The 21,045-nt window shown below is 47.4% G+C and overlaps 1 protein-coding gene across 5 annotated transcripts in view; it reads left to right on the forward strand.

Annotated features, from left to right (window-relative positions):
• The window catches only part of EVA1C (eva-1 homolog C), a 114,779-nt gene that overhangs the window by 44,217 nt on the left and 49,517 nt on the right, over positions 1-21,045 (forward strand). For 4 of the 5 annotated variants that reach the window (XM_030806110.1, XM_030806111.1, XM_030806114.1 and 1 more), the window contains exons 2-3: positions 6,844-7,040; positions 11,127-11,250. The exons of the other annotated variant lie outside the window; for it this stretch is intronic. In XM_030806110.1, the coding sequence (XP_030661970.1) occupies positions 6,844-7,040; positions 11,127-11,250 (321 nt within the window). The remainder of the gene's footprint in view (positions 1-6,843; positions 7,041-11,126; positions 11,251-21,045) is intronic. 5 annotated transcript variants of the gene reach the window in all.

Raw genomic sequence — 21,045 nt, forward strand, 5'->3', positions numbered from 1 at the left:
AAGAAATAAAGCAGTTTTGACTGATCCAACATGATGGCTAATTTGACTAGGAGGGAATCATTAATAAACAGCTGCATTAGTAGTTGTTCTTTAAAAAGGATCTCTCTTCAACCAGCCTAGAAACCAAGGTGTGGGAAGTTCAGTGGCATGACTCTGCCCAGCACACTGGAATGCATGAGCTTGCCTACCGGGAAAGCAGCATGCCGGAAAGGGCGTGAGATTGGGAGCAGCTCATCTGTCATCTGCCTTTTGTTTAAGGACAACCTTGGCAGCTGGCTCCTGCTCCACCCCACTTCCTACCTTCATCCTGGGAGACGCCTGGTCCACAGGGCATCTTCACTCTCAGTCCTGGCATCCTTGTTTCCAGCAACCTTCTCCACCAACCTCTTCTACCTCCTTCCATGGCCACTCCTGGACATTTCCATAACCTGCAAATCCACCTTGAAATCACTCCTCAAACAACTCGTGGGCACAGCCTCCTGCCTTTCCAGCCTGCTGTGTGATTCCCTCACTCTGACCTTGCTGGTCCTCATCAGGATCTCTGGTCCCTTGGGCCCCTCCCCTCTTCTTTGCTCATTTCCTTTCTTATATTTAGCTTGGAGTCCGCAGTTCATCATTTTGAGCCGTCTCTTGACAATATCGCCCTTCGAACTTGTCGGACCATAACCCACGGTAAGAAATCTAATACATATGAGCCTGGTGCAGTGGCTCACACCTGTAATCCCAGCACTGTGGGAGGCTGAGGTGGGTGGATCGCTTGAGGTCAGAAGTTCCAGACCAGCCTGGCCAAAAACAAAAATTAGCCGGGCATGGTGGCGGGCACCTGTTGTCCCAGCTACTCCAGAGGCTGAGGCAGGAGAACTGCTTGAACCAGGGAGGTGGAGGTTGCAGTCAACCAAAATCGCGCCACTGCACTCCAGCCTGGGTGACGAAGGGAGACTCCATCTCAGGGGGGGAAAAAAAGAAAGAAATCTAATACATATGATCTAAGGGTCATCTGCATATGTATTTATCTGTACACATACATATATGCACAAGCCTCTTTCACTTTAACTAAATCACAATTATTTAAAAATCTCTCCCTACATCAGTTCTTACAGCTATGTTTCTCTTTTTTTTTTGAGAACTTAATCACATCTGCCAAGTCCCTTTTACCATGAATGTCTGGGAACATAATCACTGATCCTGGGGATTAAGGCCTGTGGACATCTTTGGGGGCTGTTATTCTGCCTACCACATGGACCATCTTTGACTTTCTTAACTTCCACTCACTTTTCTTCTTTCTTTCTTTTTTTTTTTTTTTTTTTTTTTTGAGATGGGGTTTTGCTCTTGTTGCCTAGGCTGGCATGCAATGGCACAATCTCAGCTCACTGCAACCTCTGCCTCCCAGATTCAAGTGATTCACCTCCTTCAGCCTCCCGAGTAACTGGGATTACAAGCGCCTGCCACCACGCCCAGCTAATTTTGTATTTTTAGCAGAGACAGGATTTTTCCATGTTAGTCAGGCTGGCCTTGAACTCTCAATCTCAGGTGATCCGCCTGCCTCAGCCTCCCAAAGTGCTGGGATTATAAGTGTGAGCCACCGCGCCTGGCCCCTCCACTCACTTTTCAACCTTTTCCAAACAAACTTCTGTCCCCACCCCCCATCCCATATGGTTTCAAAATGGTTCTTGATGGCCTCCATGTTGCTGAAACCATGGGGTTGTTCTAATTGGCCTTCTTCCTGACCTTTTGGCACTGTGGACCAAACAGAATGGGGCATGGGCAGGCACCCTGGAGGATCAGAGCATTTGGGCGATGGCTGGTCCTCATGAGCCTGTCCTGCTGTCACCCAGCAGCCCATCCTCGTGCGACTGAGGCTGGCTACAGAAGGCATTCCGCACCCCCTTGCTCCACGAGTTACCCAAGGCTCCATGGCGCCTAGGCTTTCTCTATTGTTTAAAAGTGTAGGTCAGATAACTGCAGGTGAAGTTTTCTTAAACATTTTTGTTTACATATCCAAAGTGGATAACTGGGTGAGCTTTCACAAAGTAAAGCACATGCCCGCCATCAGATCAAGGAACAGGGCATGGCCAGCTCGCCCGAGCTCCTCGTTCTCCCCTCCCTAACGCTAGCTCCTCTCCTCCCATAGGTAATGCTCTCCTGGGGCTGAGGGGATAGGGATTGTTTTTTTCCTTTTAAACAGACTTAATGTGTTAGAGAAGTTCTAGGTTCATAGAAAAATGGAGCAGAGGCCAGGCGCTGTGGCTCACACCTGTAATCCCAGCACTTTGAGAGGCCGAGGCGGGCAGATCACGAGGTTAGGAGTTTGAGACCAGCCTAACCAACATGATGAAACCCCATCTCTACTAAAAATACAAAAAAATTAGCCGGGCATGGTGGTGCATGCCTGTAATCCTAGCTACTTGGGAGGCTGAGGCAGGAGAATTACTTGAACCTGGGAGGCAGAGGTTGCAGTGGGCTGAGATCTTACCACTGTATTCCAGCCTGGGTGACAAAGAAAGAAAAAAAGAAAGGAGAAAGAAAGAAAGAAAGAGAGAGAGAGAAAGAAAGAGAAAGAAAGAAAGAAAAGAGAGAGAGAGAGGGAGGGAGGGAGGGAAGCAAGGAAGGAAGGAAGGAAAAGGAAAGAAAGAGAAAAGAAAAGAAAGAAAAATGGAGCAAAAAGTGCAGAGTTTTCATCAACCTCTACTCCCGCCTGCCAAACATACACACACATGCGCGGCTTCCCCCACTAGCAATACCAAACCTGAGTGCGATATTTGTCATAATCAATAAACCTACATTGACATATCACTATCACCCAGAGTCCATAGTTTACATGAGCGCTCACTCTTGGTGTTGTACATTGCATGGGTTTGGACATATGGACAATGATGTGGATCCACCACTGTAGTATTACACAGAGTAGTTTCACTGCCCTAAAAATCCTCTGTGTTCCACCAATTCATTCCTCCTTTCTCCTGACCTCTGGCAATCATGGATATTTTCGCTGTCTCCATTGTTTTGCTTTATCCAGAATGTCACATAGTTGGAATCATACAGTGCGCAGCCTTTTCAGATTGGCTTGTTTCACTTAGGAATATGCATTAAAAGGTTTCTCCATGTCTTTTTGTGGTTTGATAGCTCATTTCATTTTAGTGCTAAATAACATTCCATTGTCGGGATGTGGGCCTAGGTTTGTTTGTTTGTTTGTTTGAGATGGGGTTTCTCTCTGTTTCCCCAGCTGGAGTGCAGTGGCACGATCTTGGCTCACTGCAGCCTCTGTCTCCAGCGTTCAAGCAATTCTCCCACCTCAGCCTCCAGAGTAGCTGGGATTACAGGGGCGTGCCACCACACCTGGCTAATTTTTTGCGTTTTTAGTAGAGATGGAATTTCACCATGTTGGCCAGGCTGGTCTTGAACTCCTGACCTCAGGTGATCTGCCCGCTTCAGCCTCCCACAGTGTTGGGATTACAGGTGTGAGCCACCATGCCTGGCCGGGCCTAAGTTTTTGAAGAAGGAATTGAACTGAGTGTAGGGCAGGTTGTACTGCTGAGGTGTCTTCTTTGTACTTGGAATGTGCTAGGACTGATATACTTCAAAGTGCAAAGCACCTGAAGGATCTGGCATTAGTCAATTCTATACACTGAGCTTCTGCCCCCACAATACCACTCTCAGAATAAGAATATGATAAGGCCAGTTGGATAGGTGGGGCATGGGTTGGAGGCTCAGGCCACTGCACTGCACGTACAGGTCTTGATGTAAATGGTCTGGTGGAGGTCAAGTTCTGTTTAGCGGGGATAGACTATGTGACAGAGTGAAGAAAGGTAATGGTCTAAATGCAGCCAAAGTTTCATTCCCACTCATGTGACAGTCTGTGAAGCAGGCAGCTCCTCTCTTCACGAACCTGGGACCCAGGTATCTTCTATCTTGTGGCTCTGCTTCCCTGGAGCCTTGTCATTTTTTTTTCATCTAGCTACAGTGACAAGATCTTTTGGATAAGCCATGAATATTAAACCAATGGCAAACTCTGAAAATTGATTTGATGTGTGGTCAGCTGCTCATTTAGCACAGTCCAGGGAATGCTGGGGTGATGGACAAGAAGGTTTTCATGAGGAGGCTGAAGAGATCTAAGTATAGGGGTGCCAGCCTGGGGCACTTCAGAAGGGGCACTGGCCTAGGGGTAGCATCAGGGTGACCCTGAGTTCCCTGGGGCAGGGTGTGGCTCACGACAGGGTGCTGAGAACCCACCAAGAAGGCTGGAACTTTCAGTACTCATTGTTTTATGAGGGCCTGCCTGTGTGCCAGGTGGGAAGACACTGACCAGAGGCCCAGGGCCACTGAGGGGTCTCGGCCTGGTCTCTTGGTGCCTGGGGGTACACTGTGCAAGCGATAATGTAGTTCCAAGGGGCAGGACTCTGACCCACACTCCTGGTGCCAATGTCCATTTTGCCACTCATGTTAGATTTTGCTTCTCTAAGTGAACTTACTCAGGATAGCTGGGTTCTTGGCCATTCTTCCAGTGGTTTTCAAGGGTGAGAAAAGGAGTTTCAGTAAGACAGCTAATGTCTGGATGAGCGTGCCAGGAAGCGTCTGTAGCCTTCCTCTAGAGAGCACTCTGGACTGGTGGGCGTGAGGACCCCAGGGTAAGCTGGCTCAGCCCCTTTGACTTCAGATTTCAGGGAAAGCCAGGGAGCTGGATTGGGCGCCTGGGTTTTCCGAGAATTATGTTTCTGAGAGGATTTTGAAACCTAAACAGGAATACTTTGCACACAGGTCATCGAGCAGGAATTGGGAAGTTCCGAAGCTGCCCTCCTTCACGCCACCTCCTCCCTTCAGAGGCCAAGGGCTGCCAAGCTGTCTCCCACACACCTCAGTGAAAAGTCCCTGGCTCTCCTCCCAGCCGCCTCGCTGTGACCTCGTGAGGTGTGAGAAGGAGGAAGGGGATCTACATTCTGGATGAACCTTCCTTCCTCCTTGCTGAGAAATAGTTTAGGCCCCTGCGCCTGCTGGGCCTCAGAGCTTCTCAGAGCCCAGGGCCCAGTGTGGCCCCTGCAAGCTGCCTGGGGATCCCACGGAGGCCGACTGGCGGCCTGTCTTATTCCCAGTCTGCTGCAACCCATTTCCTAAGCTTGGGTGGCTGAAAACACCAGAAATTCATCCTCTCACAGTTCTGGAGGCCAGAGTCTGAATCCAGGTGTTGGCAGGGCTGTGCTGCCTTCGAAGGTTCTAGGGAAGAATCCTTCCTGGCCTTTTCCAGCTTTGGGTGGTGGCCGGCAACGCTTGGTATTCCTTGGCTTCAGATGCATCTTTCCAGCTGCACATGGCTGTCTTCCCCGTGTCTCTTCTTTTCTTCTTATAAGGACACCAGTCATATGGTGTTAAGGGCCCACCTTACTCCAGTATGTCACCAACTTAATTCATTACATCTGCAACCACCCTATTTCCAAATGTCACATTCTGGGGTTCCTGACGAACGTGAATTTGAGGGGACACCATTCAACCCACAGCAGAGCCCCACCATCACCTCCCTGCACCACGCCCTCGGAGCAGGCCCCTTCTCTGCGCAGGGCACCCTGCCTGTCTTTCCTCTCCAGCAGCAAGACAGAGCCAAGAGTGATTTCTTGAAATGAAATTGCATCCTCTCATCCCAATAAGGCATGGCCTCACTAGTGGGAGATGAGCAAATGAAAGCCTCCCTCAGAATGGGCATCCACACATCCAGGGGACACTCACCCCGATTTTTTTCCTGGTTTATAAAGGTGCTTCATGACTCCTTGGCTCCTGGCCAATACCTTAGTGCTTCCTGAAGGGGAAAGAGCCCTCCAAACCATTCAGTGGGCCATCCCCGACCAAGGTTTCTGACCCAGACATTGAAACAGGAAGAGTTCCCTTATCCCCCTTGCAGGGCATGCGACAGGGGCATGGCTCTCTTCTCAGTACCCTGCTGCTCAAACCCCTAGAGGGAGCATGCAGACGGGCAGGTTGTGGGGAGTGTTTTTGGGCTCCGACCCCACAGCAGCATGTAGAATTGGGTGTTTACAGCTCCCGAAGCCCCAGTGGGCATGTGTTACAGTGGTCTCCTTCAGTTTTGCTGTCTGCAGGCGGCTTGTGTTAATCAGCTCAATTAGGCCCTCTGCCTTATCACAAAGACAGAGGGCTTTCTGTATCCCAGGTTCTTGCCCTAGTGTACTCAGATCGCACATGGACTTGGAGAAGGAGTGCAAAGTTTTATTGAGTGGAGGAGGTGGCTCTCAGATGGATGGGGAGCCAGAAGGGGGATGGAGTGGGAAGGTGGTCTTCACCTAGAGTCCGGCTGCCCAGCAGCCAGACTCTCCTCCGACGGCCCCCGACTGAATTCCACATCACCCCCCTGTCGAAAGCCTGCCAGCATCTGCTGGTGTCTGTCAGTGTGCTCTTCTGCTTCTCTGCTCCTCTAGACGTCCAGCCACTTGTGTCTGTGCCCACTAGGGTCTTGGGTTTTTTATGGGCACAGGATGGGGGTCATGGCAGGCCAGAGTAGTCTTGGAAAGACATTTGGACATGAAAACAGGAGTGCCTGTTCTCACTAAGGTCCATGGGCACAAGCCCGAGGGTGGAGCCCTCGCCAGGGACCCCCCACTTCTCTACCCAGCACTCCCCTGCCCCCCTTTCTATATCAACATGAAAGCTGACATTGGCTCCTGCGCCCTACCTCTGGGCCTGGTTTGGTGACCTCTGCACCAGAGCTGCTAGGGAGGCCCCACCTCACATGTTGTTGACTGAACAGCCCTTCCCCAGGGGAACCAACGTCCTCCTGTCCCCAAACCCATGGAGAAGTGGTGGGTTCCTGGGCCTCTTGTAACTCGACTGAATATTTTCCAGGTTACCTAACCAAACTCCTGCAAAACCACACCACCTATGCCTGTGATGGGGACTATTTGAATCTACAGTGCCCTCGGCATTCTACGATAAGTGTCCAATCGGCATTTTATGGGCAAGATTACCAAATGTGTAGTTCCCAGAAGCCTGCCTCCCAGAGGGAAGACAGCTTAACCTGTGTGGCAGCCACCACCTTCCAGGTATTGCCTTTTGTAGACATGTTAAGATGATACAGTTTCGACACACACTCTTTCTCTCTCTCTGGGTATTAATATATTTGTGATTATATAGTTCAATCCAAGCAAAACTGATCCATGAAAAATCCCAATTTATACAGATCACCAGTTTTGTAGGTGAGCTATTATTTGCTTCTCAAAGGATTTGTTACCCAACAAAACTAAATAGAATTCCTACCTATTGTAGAGCCCCCTTTGTACACTGCAATATGAATTTATTTGTAGGTTTACTCCTCACTTCAGTATAGCAAAGTACAACCAGGATGGATTCCAACCTCCAGGCCCATATCTCCCATAAATACTCCTGTAGAAAGGGAAGGTGGGTTCTTTGATGGAAACCACAAGTATCTCTTTGAGGCAGACATCTGAAGTCATGACCAACTTCTTAGAAAATATACTTAAAGGGCCAGGCGCGGTGGCTCATGCCTGTAATCCCAGAACTTTGGGAGGCCGAGGTGGGTGGATCACGAGGTCAGGAGTTCAAGACCAGCCTGGCCAATATGGTGAAACCCCATCTGTACTAATAATACAAAATTAGCCGGGCATGGTGGCACGCACCTGTAGTCCCAGCTACTTGGGAGGCTGAGGCAGAAGAATCACTTGAACCCAGGAGGCGGAGGTTGCAGTAAGCTGAGATTGTGCCACTGCACTCTAGCCTGGGCAACAGAGTGAGACTCCATCTCAAAAAAAAAGAAAATGTATTCAAGGAAGGAAATATCAGTAATATCAGTAACTGCCTTGTGCTTTTTAATAATTTGCTTCTTCAGTTGTAGATAATCATGTCATTCTTGCTTGGAGCTATTTTAGGCAGCCTTTACTGACTCCTTCCTTCTACTAGATAGTACCAGGAATTGGGAGAGGTGTGGTTTAAGTCATTCTTTTTGTGGTTGGCATATTTAGGGAAAGATTTGGTATAGGAGAAGGTCAAACTAATATTTCAATGATGGTTTTAGACTGTGCATGGCTTTCAATCATCTGAGCAACTTCTACTTGACCATCCCTGGCCCCTAACATATATAAGTAGTTGACCAGGATTACTGAGTCACTTGGCCTTGGATTTTTTTTATGCCTCCCAATTTCCATATGAATACATTTAAAGCAGGGAGTTTAGAGCAGGTGGAAAATTGGAAGTCTGTTTGATTTTGTCGACCATAGGAAATACAGATAAAGATAAATTTGCTAGAACTAAGGAGAAATAAGAGTAGCTTTAATGCTGTGTAGCTCTCCCTAAGGCCCAAACAGGAGATGCAAAACTAATGTGATGATGTAAGAATTTTTCTATTTCTCACACCATCCCTTGCTTCCACTCCAAGCATGGTAGTATCTGGGTATTTAGGTGATTGGTGAAACACACCAATTGAGTAGCCAAAATGAATGTGTTTGAATGACTTCCCATGACATGGTTTCTATACCTTGAGGAGAGACAACATGTTTCTTCAGGAGACAAGAAGTTGCTTTCCCTGTGTGCTCCACTGTCTTAGTCCTTTTTGTGCTGCTATAACAGCATACCTGAGCCTGGGTAATTCATAAGGAACTGACATTGATTTCTCACTGTTCTGAAGGTCGGAAAGTCCAAGAGCAAGGCACCACAAGTTTGGTGTCTCTACTTCCAGGATGGCTCCTTGAACACTACATCCTCTAGGGGGTTGGAGAACGCTGGTACTCATGTGGCAGAAGAATGGAATGGGCAAGAGAAGGAGAGAGGGCCAACTTGCCTTTTATAACAACCCTAGTGCCACTCTAACAACCTACTCCTGAGAAAAAACAAACAAACAAACAAACAAAAAAAAACAGTATTAATCCATTCATGAGGGTGGAGGCCTGATGGTCTAATCACCTCTTAAAGACTCCACCTGTTAATACTGTTACTGTTACAGCAGCAATTACATTTCAATGTGAGTTTTGGCGGGGATAAACATTCCAGCCATAGCAACCACCCTACCCCTAATTCTCTCCGTTGGGCGCCACCCCAGGAGCTACATCCCTCTTGACCCACCCTCATTTCTCAGCCACCTGCCCTGGCCATCCATCCTTGGATCCCAGGCTACCTGCTGCCCTCCTGGGTGCATGAAAGGAATGTTGGCCAGTACCAACATTTTTTAAAAGTGGCTACTTTGTAAAAGTAGGAACTCTTGGCATACACTAGAGCATGGGCACCACCTGCACCATTCCATGGGTACCTGCCTCTGCCAGATACCCCTGAGGGAAGAGGATGTTCTATAACCAGGCCGACAGGTTAGCATTTGTGAACACAGTTCTGATGTTGTTGGGAGGGTTTGTTTGCCAGAAACATCCCCATGTGCTACTCTTTCAACCAGAGGTCAAGAAGTCCTTTACTTTTGTGTCTTTTTTGTTTGTTTGTTTGAGATGGAGTTTCGCTCTTGTTGCCCAGGCTGGAGTGCAATGGTGCAATCTCGGCTCACCGCAACCTCTGCCTCCCAGGTTCAAGCCATTCTCCTGCCTCAGCCTCCCAAGTAGCTGGAATCACAGGCGCCCACCACCACGCCTGGCTAATTTTTGTACTTTTAGTAGAGACAGGGTTTCACTATGTTAGTCAGGCTGGTCTTGAACTCCTGACCTCAGGTGATCTGTCCACCTTGGCCCCCCAAAATGCGGGATTACAGGCATGAGCCACTGCGCCCAGCCTTATTTTGTGTCTTTTAAGCTGCACGCGGAGCCCAGGCAAGGTGCTTCCTCAGAGGGAGGTTGCTTAACATGGGGAGATGTCCGCACAGGAGACCACAGCTGATCCATCCCTTGACTGTCAACAGGAAGTCCCCCCTCTGCATTTGCCAGCTCATGACATAATTTGGAAATAGCCCTGCCCTGGGGTCTGCTCTGTGGTTGTAACAGTGGAGCCCTCTGGTGACATCTGTGGGCCGAGTCATTTCACCATGACCTTTGGCCATGCCACATGCAGTCATCTGAAAGCTGCACCTTCTGGGGTCTGAGGAGTTTCTCGGGTATTTTTTCCTGATTGAGACACATCTGCTGGGCCCCTGAGAGAACGGGGGATACCTGGCAGGGCCAGCATTCTTCACGGAGATATTCCACGAGCTCCTATTAGAACATGGTGACTCAGAGAGGCTCATGTGTCTGCACTAAATTCAGACCTAAAGTAATAAGCAGATTCTTGGGAACTTTTTTTTTTTTTTTTAACTGTACTTGATGTCCTTTTTGTTTTAACCAGACCCAAGTTCAGGACCTCTGTGTTTATCACAGGCAGGACTTGTTCCATTTGGGAACGAGGACCCAGAGAACAGCAGCAAAAAGCTGAGCCTTAACAGGACCTGGCGGAGGGCGTTCTGTGAGCTTCCACAGAGCAGATGCCTTAAAAACGAAGGAGCTGCCTGCAAAAATCAGGAGAGAGAGAGAGACTGAGATTTGAAGGAAAGACTTTACTCTCAATGCTCAACAGAAAGTCTGAATATTCCACTAAGAAAACTGCTCCCTGAGGGAGAAGTGGGTCCCATCCTCTTGAGTTTGATGAGGGTGGGAATCAGCTTTGTAATTTTTATTTTTTGGCCTGTGGATGGTTCATAAGCTGGAAAGGGTTTGGGTCCCCAAGGGCTCCCCGATGCACAGCTCTCCTGTGTCCTGTGCGGGGCTGTTTAAGGATGAAACGCCGGGACTATGAATCCTGATGGTGACAGCTCTCTCAGCTTAAAGCTAGGGGACCCCACTCGAAGGCGACCTTGAAGTCCCCTGCACCCCAATATCTGAAAGTACTCTGACCTCGCTTGCACCCCCTGGAGCCTCGGCAGTCAGTGTCTTTGCTGAAAGTGTCAGCAGCCGCACCAGTAGTGGCGGATCAGAGGCTAGTTTTCCCGGGAGCCTGGCACTATTGGATCAGGTTTCTTTTCAGGAGAAAGAGCAGGGAGACAGGGAGCTAACCCAATGACCCGCGTGTATGCTCTTCGGCCTTAGACACAGCTTGGCCAGGTCGGGAGGCGTCCTTCCCTTTGCAGAGCCCAGAGCAGCCCAGGTTCAGGTCTGGCAGTCACTGTGAGCAGTTTTCAAGCCTGTCCCTTTTCTACCCTCTCCTTCTAGAAGGTGCTGGACGAATGCCAGAACCAGCGGGCCTGCCACCTCCTGGTCAATAGCCGTGTTTTTGGACCTGACCTTTGTCCAGGAAGCAGTAAATACCTCCTGGTCTCCTTTAAATGCCAACCTAGTAAGTAACTTCGGAGGGGGACAGTGTGTTTGGGGTGTGGTTCTCGTTTCCTTCACACTCCTGGTCAAAATTCTCTGCCCGTTGGCATTTGTCCAACTTTGAAACTCATTAATAGAAACATTGGGCTCCATCCTACCCAGTTTTTTAGAGACAGAGAGAGAAAGAAAGAGAGAGAGAGAGAGAGAGATTTTGTGTGAGTCTGCACATGCCTTCATTTTCTTACAAATGCCTGAATTTTAAAAATCCTTTCCAATATGTAAAACTCAGTTGTACTGATGCTACAACTCTCAGGTGTGGTGAGAGACTGCAATTGCTATTCCTCAAAGTGAGGAGCTGGCTCTGCTTTTCAGAAGTGTCTTGTGCTGAGATTGAGGGGCTGCCTGTTTTTCCTTGAGGCCCAGTGGCCCACTTGCCATCTGCACCCACTGCTTCAGATCTTTAAGAACCGGCTCCTCCCACCCTCACCCACGGCAGGGGCTCCTTGTTCCCCAGGAGAATGAGAGGGGATATGGCTGGAGCATTCCCTTTTATTCTGATTCTTGTTCTTTTCTCCATTGACTTTTGCCATTTCTAACACGCATCAGCTTTGTGATGGCCAAAAATAATCCATCTTCCGTGAGTGGGTCACACTTCCAGGCGCCAAGAGCCTGCCTGAGATAAATCATAGGTCGCTGTGGCATTAGAGGTTCTTGCACACCTTGTTGCAAAGAAACGATAGCAGTGCGTTTAACCAAAAAATGAGAAGTTAAGCATTTTTTTTTTTTTTTGAGACAGAGTTTCGCTCTTGTTGCTCAGGCTGGAGTGCAGTGCGCAATCTCAGCTCACCACAACCTTTGCCTCCCGGGTTCAAGCAGTTCTCCTGCCTCAGCTTCCTGAATAACTGGGACTACACCAGGCGTGCACCACCACGCCTGGCTAATTTTGTATTTTTAGTAGAGAGAGGGTTTTGCCATGTTGATCAGGCTGGTCTTGAACTCCTGACCTCAGGTGATCCACCCGTCTTGGCCTCCCAAAGTGCTGGGATTACAGACATGAGCCACCACGACTGGTCAAGTTAAGCATTTTTAAACCTCCTCCCTGCCACCCAACACAACTGTTTTCACTTTTTGCATTTTGTTGTCTGTTAGCTCCCGCCCTGGGGCCCAGCATTCCCCAGGACCCTGGTGGCCTAGGTGCCAGACTTATGTGGGGAGAGGTCAGGTCATACTTGTACTACGGTATGGTCTCAGCTACACATCTGGGGAGAAACCCCCCGATCTCTTCAGCAGATATGCAGGCTTCTGTCAAACCCCTTCCCTGCCAGCACCCAGATATGTTGGAACTGCCCTGTGCTCTTCTAATATAGCACATGCAAAGGCATTCACTCTCTCACAGCACATAATAGACGCTCCTCACATACACCTCTCATAATAGACATCATCATCACACAGGCACACACAAACACAACCTTATACCCCCTTATACACACTCAAATGCATACAAGCTGTCACACTCACTCACACTATCATACATGCTCACACACACCCACATGTACAGACAATCGCAAATACCTACAAGCAGGCCCAGCCACTCAGAACCGCCTGAACTCCCTTCGTGACCCCTCTCCACCCTCCCTCCGCCTGCAGGCGTTGGGATCACCTCCTGCCTCAGTCAACAGACTCAGGAAATCACATCAAGATCTCAGTGTTCTTCCTCCCTTCCCTCCAACTGCTGAATCTCACAGATGACTGTGTCATGCATGACCTTGAAGACACCCTTGACTGCCGTTAGCTTTGCCTTCTTTTCTTTTCTGTTCTCCACTTCCCTCCTTCCATGGTGTAAAATATTGCCCTTTAAAAAGTGGCCCTTGGCTGGGCGCGGTGGCTCATGCCTGTAATCCCAGCACTTTGGGAGGCCAAGGCAGGTAGATCACCTCAGGTCGGGTGTTTGAGACCAGCCTGACCAACATGGAGAAACCCCGTCTCTACTAAAAATACGAAATTAGCTGGGCATAGTGGCGCATGCCTGTAGTCCCAGCTAGTAGGGAGGCTGAGGCAGGAGAATCGCTTGAACCCGGGAGGCAGAAGTTGCGGTGAGCTGAGATCGTGCCATTTCACTCCAGCCTGGGTGACAGAGTGAGACTCCGTCTCAAAAAAAAAAAAAAAAAAAAAAAAGCCCTCGTTCAAGATGTTAACAATTGGAGATCTGAGGTGGTGGGAATATGACTGCTGGTTGTGATATTCTTTCATATTTTCTATACATTTGAAATGTTTCATAATAAGTTGAGAAAAACCAGCCTCTAAGAGAAGTCAAATGACCTTTGTAAAATTGACCAAACCTCGGATGAGTCAGCGCAGAGCCACAGCCCCATGACTATCGTGTGAGGTTTCGTCTGGTTTATTCATATCATTTCAGCAAATACTTATGAAGCCCCTACTTTGCACAGGAGTGGAATATGAAGAGAACTCACATCCCGCAGAGATTCTCTGAATGGCAGTTCTATTGTGGGTGGTGTCCACACCCCTCCAGGGTATTTCTCAACCTTCCTTCACCCAGCAAGCATTCCTGAGATCTTCACACAGCTGCTTCCTTCTCCTTCTGTAATTTCCACCCCGAAGAGCACCTTTCGAGAGACTTTCTCTGCCCAAAAAACAACAACAAAAAACCTCTTTCTCTCATCCTGCCGTTCCTCTCTATCACAGCATCCTATTTTATTTTCTTCATAGCAGCATCATCATTTGGATTTACCTTATTTGTGGCTTGTGTGTGATTTGCACACACACTGCATCAGATTGTGAGCATGATGAGAGCGGGAACTCTGTGTGGTTCAGCATTGTTGCCCCAGAGCAGTACGTGCTTAATATGTATTCACAGAGCAAATGTTCACCCAGCAGGGGCCAGGTCCTGTGCTCAGCACTGGGGAGACACAGGTGAGCACGTCCTTGGTAACCAGATTGTCCAGTCCTGTGGGGCCTGATATTCACTGTGAGTTTCACACAAATATGTGCAAGATTCCAGGTAGGGTCAGGGCTTCATGGAGAGACACATTGGTACTATGCGAGCAGCTCATAGAAGAATTTTTTTTTTTTTTTTTGAGATAGGGTCTCACTGCATCGCCCAGGCTGGAGTGCAGTGGCTCAATCTTGGCTCACTGCAACTTCTGCCTCCCGGATTCAAGCAGTTCTCCTGCCTCAGCCTCCTGAGTAGCTGGGATTATAGGCAGGCACCACCACACCTGGCTAATTTTTGTATTTTTAGTAGAGACAGGGTTTCACCATGTTGGCCAGGCTGGTCTTGAACTCCTGGCCTCAGGTGATCTGACCGCCTTGGCCTCCCAAAGTGCTAGGATCACAGGCATGAACCACCGTGCCCAGCCTCATAGGAGGAATTGGCCTCGACTGGGGGTTCAGTGGAGTCTTTTTGGAGCAAGTGATGATGGAGCTGAGAACTGCAGGGATGGAGGGCGCAGAAAGAGTGCTCCATACAGAAGCCTGTGGCTGGGGGTTGCAGGTGCATTGGCACAGCCAGTCACAGGGTAGGAGCACAGCACCAAGACAGCAGGAGAGAGCACCAGCTGGGGAGCCGGAGTAGGGATCCTGAGTCCTCAGAGCCAAGGAAGGAGTTGGGGCTCTATCTATAGGGCAGCATTTAAGCAGGGAAGGTGCTGTGATGAAGTCATAAGGCCCCTCTGGCTGCCCCATAGAGAGCAGATGAGAGGCAGAGCCCCTGTGTAACCTGAACACCAGAAACCTGAGCACTGCTGTTTAGGAGGTGGAAGTGAGATTGTCTCCACACCTTCTGCCTCTCTTTCTGCATCTCTCACACCTCCTGAGGCTCTTCTCCTCACTTCCCAGTTCCAGTCTGGGCAGCACACTGTGACTGTCCAAAGGCTGCACTGCTGCACCCTGTGGTGTGCGGAGCCAGTTCTTATGGTGAGAGCCGGTTATGCACATGTCTTACCAGCTCTGCCTGTGTTCTGTGGAATCTGCCACAGTGGGAATATTTACACCAGGGAAACTGGCAAATGCTGCTGATTGGGTTTATTTGTTTGTCTTTACGGAAAGCTATTTTACCAGCAAGGCTCACTGGAACCTTCTTTTCCCTAATGTGCACTATGCTTCCTTCCTCAAAACCTCGCCTCCCAAATTGCATCCTTTCAGGAAATGCAGGTTTCAGCGAGGCTTGGATTTAGGCAGTTCTGGGTTCATATTTCTTTCTGCTGTGTATCTGCTGTGTGTTGGGCAGTGTAGGGACACTTTCTAGGACTCAGTTGTAACATGGGATTATGTCTCTTCTGCATAGGGCTGTTATAAGACTGTGAAAACACAGTGTTGTATGTAACACTCTAGCCAGGACCATGGAGTTGAGCTCAGCAGTTGGTAGCTATTATTTCAATAAGCTGATTCAAGTCACTCTGCTAAAGATATGAATGACTAAAGGATATAGTCATGCCTGTCATTTCAGCATTTTGGGAGGCCAAGGCAGGAGAATCATTTGAGGCCAGTAATTAGAGACTAGCCTGGGTAACATAGGGAGACCCTATCTCTAAAAAAAAAAAAAAAAAAAAAAAAAAAATTAGCAGAGCATCATGGCAGGCACCTGCAGTCCTAGCCACTTGGGAGGCTAAAGCGGGAGGATTGTTTGAGCCCAGGAGTTTGAGGTTACAGTGAGCTATGAGCTCACCACCGCACTCCAACTCCATATGACAGGGTGAGATTTATTTACTAAAGAAAGAAAGAAAGAATAAAAATAAATAAAAGTGACTACATTTCAACAGCACTGTGCACTGGCAATTGTATGCAATGTCAGTAATAAAATACTCCCATCGCGGCAGATCCTTCCTCTGCCCACCTTTGAAAGGTGGCTGGTGATGTGTTGGGAACAGGCCCCCCAAAATCTGGCCATAAACTGGCCCCAAAACTGGCCATAAAGAAAATCTCTGCAACACTGTGACATGTTCATGATGGCCATGATGCCCATGCTGGAAAGTTGTGGGTTTACCGGAATGAGGGCAAGGAACACCTGGCCCACCCAGAGTGGAAAACCACTGAAAGGAATTCTTAAACCACAAACAGTAGCATGAGTGATCTGTGCCTTAAGGACATGCTCCTGCTGCAGGTAACTAGCCAGAGCCCATCCCTCTATTTCGGCCCATCCCTTTATTTCCCATAAGGAATGGTTTTAGTTAATCTATAATCTATAGAAACAATGCTTATCACTGGCTTGCTGTGATGATTTATGTGGGTAAATCTCTGTTGGAGGCTCTCAGCTCTAGAGGCTGTGAGACCCCTGATTTCCCACTCCACACTTCTATATTTCTGTGTGTGTGTCTTCAATTCCTCTAGCGCTGCTGGGTTAGGATCTCCCCGACCGAGCTGGTCTCAGCAGTGATGTGCTTTTGTGACTGTTGTATCGAAGAGAAACAGAATGACTCACATAACCCTCTCATTTGTAGGTTGGTGCAAAAATAATCGCGGTTTTTGCCCATTGCTTTTAATGGCAAAAATCACAATTACTTTTGCACCAACCTAATAAAATGAGGAGGCAGAGATTTCATTGCTCTTGTCATTTAAGCAGAGTCATGGTTCTACCTTCCCAGGCCCCTGCCGTCCTCCCCATCTAAACTCCCAGGAGAGTTGGCAACCCACTTCTGGAAGGCTACCCACACCTTCTCTAATCTGAGACCAATTGAGAACTCTCACCCAGCTCTAAAACAAATTCTAGTCTTCTAAGAAAAGTAGCAATGATGTTAGTAGTTTCCTAATTTTTTATAATCCAGAAATGTCACTCTTATGTGACAGTGAATTAGCACATTCCCAAGGAACCAAGTGACTCAACATAACACGACAGTCACCCTCAGTATGTAATGTGACACGCACAGGCCTCTCCGTTCCAGGAGATGATTTGCCCATAATCTGGGGACGAAATCACTGGAGGCCTTGCATGTGGGTGTTGCATTACTCTGGGAGGGTTTTGTTGGCATCAAGGCTACCTTTAATGAATGGGCTTTAATAAATCAAAGAGATGTGGCTAATAAATGCGTTTCATGACATGCCTTAAACAAAACAAAAAAAACCTCTTCTAACTTTTAAAAATTTTGATTTATAAAAAAAGAAAAAAAAAGACTTCCATTTAAAAAGTTTCCAATTTGTGGAGATAAAGCTTGTTTTTGTCCTGCCTTCTCCCATCCTCTTTCTGTGCCAGCTCTGCCACTGGAAGACATTCTTAACATTTTTCTGAGTTCTTATGGTTGGAAGGGGACTTTGGCTCTTTTGGTGTTTCTGTCCAAGCCCTCTTTTCTGCATCAAAGGCCATCGTTCACTCTGGGCCTTTGAAGTCAGGCAAAATTTTGTTGTTGGTGGGATTTAGCATCTACTCATAAACTGCATATAAATGCCAGTGCGGATATGACTCACCAAAAAGAATCGAACCTTCCGACATTGGGGTCAGACTTAGCGGTCTTTTATCTAGAGAAAGAAAACAAAACTTGCCTTGGCTCTAAGTTTAAGCTGTTGAATTAAGATTCCAGTGAGTGGGTAAAGGGACTTCGAGACATTTGCTTAGTCACCATTTTCATTTTTCTTCCTCGTGGAGGTTCTTCCTGTGTGTTAAACTGCCAGGGCAGGATGGGGATTTTGTGAGCATCTGTAGGCTGGCTTCTGCCGCGAGCCTTTCATTCATCTTGAATGTTCCCGTCCTCATGGATGAAAGGATAGCAACAAAGTTTGCCAGCAGCAGAGCTGGTGGTCCTCTTGAGATTCTGTAGTTTTCCTTCCTGTGGTCCAAAATTTTGTCTCACTGTTGCTTCTCTGCTTTTGGTACAAAGTCATGGAAATTTACAAGGTACAGAAAGATGGCGTTTAGGCGAGGCATGGTGACTCACGCCTGTAATCCCAGCACTTTGGGAGGTCTAGGTGGGTGGATCATTTGAGGTCAGGAGTTCAAGACCAGCCTAGTCAACATGGTGAAACCCTGTCTCTACTATAAATACAAAAAGTAGCCAGGCATGGTGGCGCAGGCCTGTAATCCCAGCTCCTCGGGAGGCTGAGGCAGGAGAATAGCTTGAGCCTGGGAGGTGGAGGTTGCAGTGAGCCGAGATCATGCCCCCTGCACTCCAGTCTGGGTGACAGAGTGAGACCCTGTCAAAAAAAAAAAAAAGAAAGAAACAGAAAAAAACAAAGGTGGCATTTATATTTGGAAATTATTGTCTTTCGTTTTTTAAGTTTGGAGCTTAGCATCATTGATGCCAGGATACAAAGATCCAGCGAGCTGCCATGGCCCTAATGTGTACAGCTCATGTCTTTCTGCAGGAATTAAGGTGGGCGTTTTCAAATTGTGATTGCAGCCCATGGTAGGAAAAGATTTTCACATTTTGGCCCAGTGGAACACATACTCATATACACACAACTGAAAAAGAAATGTTTAAATTACAAAACAGTGTTTATACTTTCTTCACATGATGCCCTTTGTTGTTTTCTAAACTATTCTTTATTTTCAAAAATTGCTGGTTACAACTCACTAATGATTTCAAGACTCATGAATGAACCTCAAATCACAATTTGGAAAACTCTGGCTTGAGGTGTGTTTGGGACCTGGAATCAGCCTGCACTTCCAATCCAGGAAAGAAAAGTGGAAGGAGAACATGAGCACGTGAGAGGAGTGACAGGCTGGGGTGGAAGAGGTTCTCTGTGGACAGTCTTCCCACCCACTCCAGGCCAGCCCATGACAGCCCAAGCAGTTCTTGCCATTTAACTCCTGTTTGCAGTTAACACCAATGCTTGTTTGGCTGAAAAATGCACCTGTCCGCTATGTGGTTGCCGTTTCAAAGTAGAAAACTCCAGAACAGTGGTGATAGGGTAGAGCTAGCATTTTTTATTTTTTTTTTTTAGTTTTTTTTTTTTATTATTATACTTTAGGTTTTAGGGTACATGTGCACAATGTGCAGGTTTGTTACATATGTATCCATGTGCCATGTTGATTTCCTGCACCCATTAACTCGTCATTTAGCATTAGGTATATCTCCTAATGCTGTCCCTCCCCCCTCCCCCAACCCCACAACAGTCCCCGGAGTGTGATGTTCCCCTTCCTGTGTCCATGAGTTCTCATTGTTCAATTCCCACCTATGAGTGAGAACATGTGGTGTTTGGTTTTTTGTCCTTGCGATAGTTTACTGAGAATGATGTTTTCCAGTTTCATCCATGTCCCTACAAAGGACATGAACTCATCATTTTTTATGGCTGCATAGTATTCCACGGTGTATACGTGCCACATTTTCTTAATCCAGTCTATCGTTGTTGGACATTTGGGTTGGTTCCAACTCTTTGCTATTGTAAATAGTGCCGCAATAAACATATGTGTGCATGTGTCTTTATAGCAGCATGACTTATAGTCCTTTGGGTATATACCCAGTAATGGGATGGCTGGGTCAAATGGTATTTCTAGTTCTAGATCCCTGAGGAATCGCCACACTGACTTCCACAATGGTTGAACTAGTTTACAGTCCCACCAACAGTGTAAAAGTGTTCCTATTTCTCCACATCCTCTCCAGCACCTGTTGTTTCCTGATTTTTTAATGATGGCCATTCTAACTGGTGTGAGATGGTATCTCACTGTGGTTTTGATTTGCATTTCGGGTAGAGCTAGCATTTTTTAAAGAATTTTCTTTACAAAATGTTGGCAAGGATAAGAACCACATATGCAAATAAATGACCGTGGTCCCCTTTGTATTTTGCTGGGCAAAATATAGTAGCTGGGATTACAGGCACCCAACACCACGCCTGGCTAATTTTTGGAGTTTTAGTAGAGATGGGGTTTTACCATGTTGGCCAGGCTGGTCTCAAACTCCTGACCTCAGGTGATCCGCCTGCCTCGGCCTCTCAAAGTGCTGGGATTACAGGTGTGAGCCACCGCACCCAGCCGTGTTAGCTACCATTATTTAAAGATATCTTTATTGAGGTATCATTTACATAGCATAAAATTCACATTTTTCAAGTGTACAATCCAGTGATTTTCAGTGAATTTACTGAGTTGTGCAACCGTGACCACAGTCCAGCATGGGACATTCCCACCATCTCAGAAGGCTTCCTTGTGTCCATTTTCTGTCACTCTGTGACCTCACCTTCAGCCTCAGATACCCACTCATCTACATTCTGCCCCTAAAGGTTTGCCTCTTCTGAATCCTTCATATAAGTGGAATCACACCATATGCGGTCTTTTGTGTCTACAGTGTTAGCTCTTACTACTTTAAAAAAATCGAATCATTGGCCAGGCGCTTTGGCTCACGCCTGTAATCCCAGCACTTTGGGAGGCTGAGGCGGGTGGATCACAAGGTCAGGAGATCAAGACCATCCTGGCTAACGCAGTGAAACCCCGTCTCTACTAAAAATACAAAAAATTAGCTGGATGTGGTGGCGGGTGCCTGAAGTCCCAGCTACTCGGGAGGCTGAGGCAGAAGAGTGGTGTGAACCTGGGAGGCAGAGCTTGCAGTGAGCCAAGATCACGCCACTGCACTCCAGCTTGGGTGACAGAGCGAGACTCTGTCTCAAAAAAAAAAAAAAAATTCAAATCATTATTAAACATTTTTACTAATTAAATGGTTTTGGAGTACATTCTTTAAAACAAAAAACAATAAACTGTGTTTTCTTCAACAGTGCACGTATAATGCCAACTTTGTACGACATTGCAAAGAAAAATTTTACTATGATAAGCAGATTAAACAAACAAACTTTTCCCTGAATTCTTTGGGAACAAAGTACTACCTGGTCCAAATCATCCTAACCTAGAATGCACCATCACCTTGACAGTCAGTTGTTCCTG

Source organism: Nomascus leucogenys, chromosome 25 (assembly GCF_006542625.1).
Source record: "Nomascus leucogenys isolate Asia chromosome 25, Asia_NLE_v1, whole genome shotgun sequence".
Taxonomy (NCBI): domain Eukaryota; kingdom Metazoa; phylum Chordata; class Mammalia; order Primates; family Hylobatidae; genus Nomascus; species Nomascus leucogenys.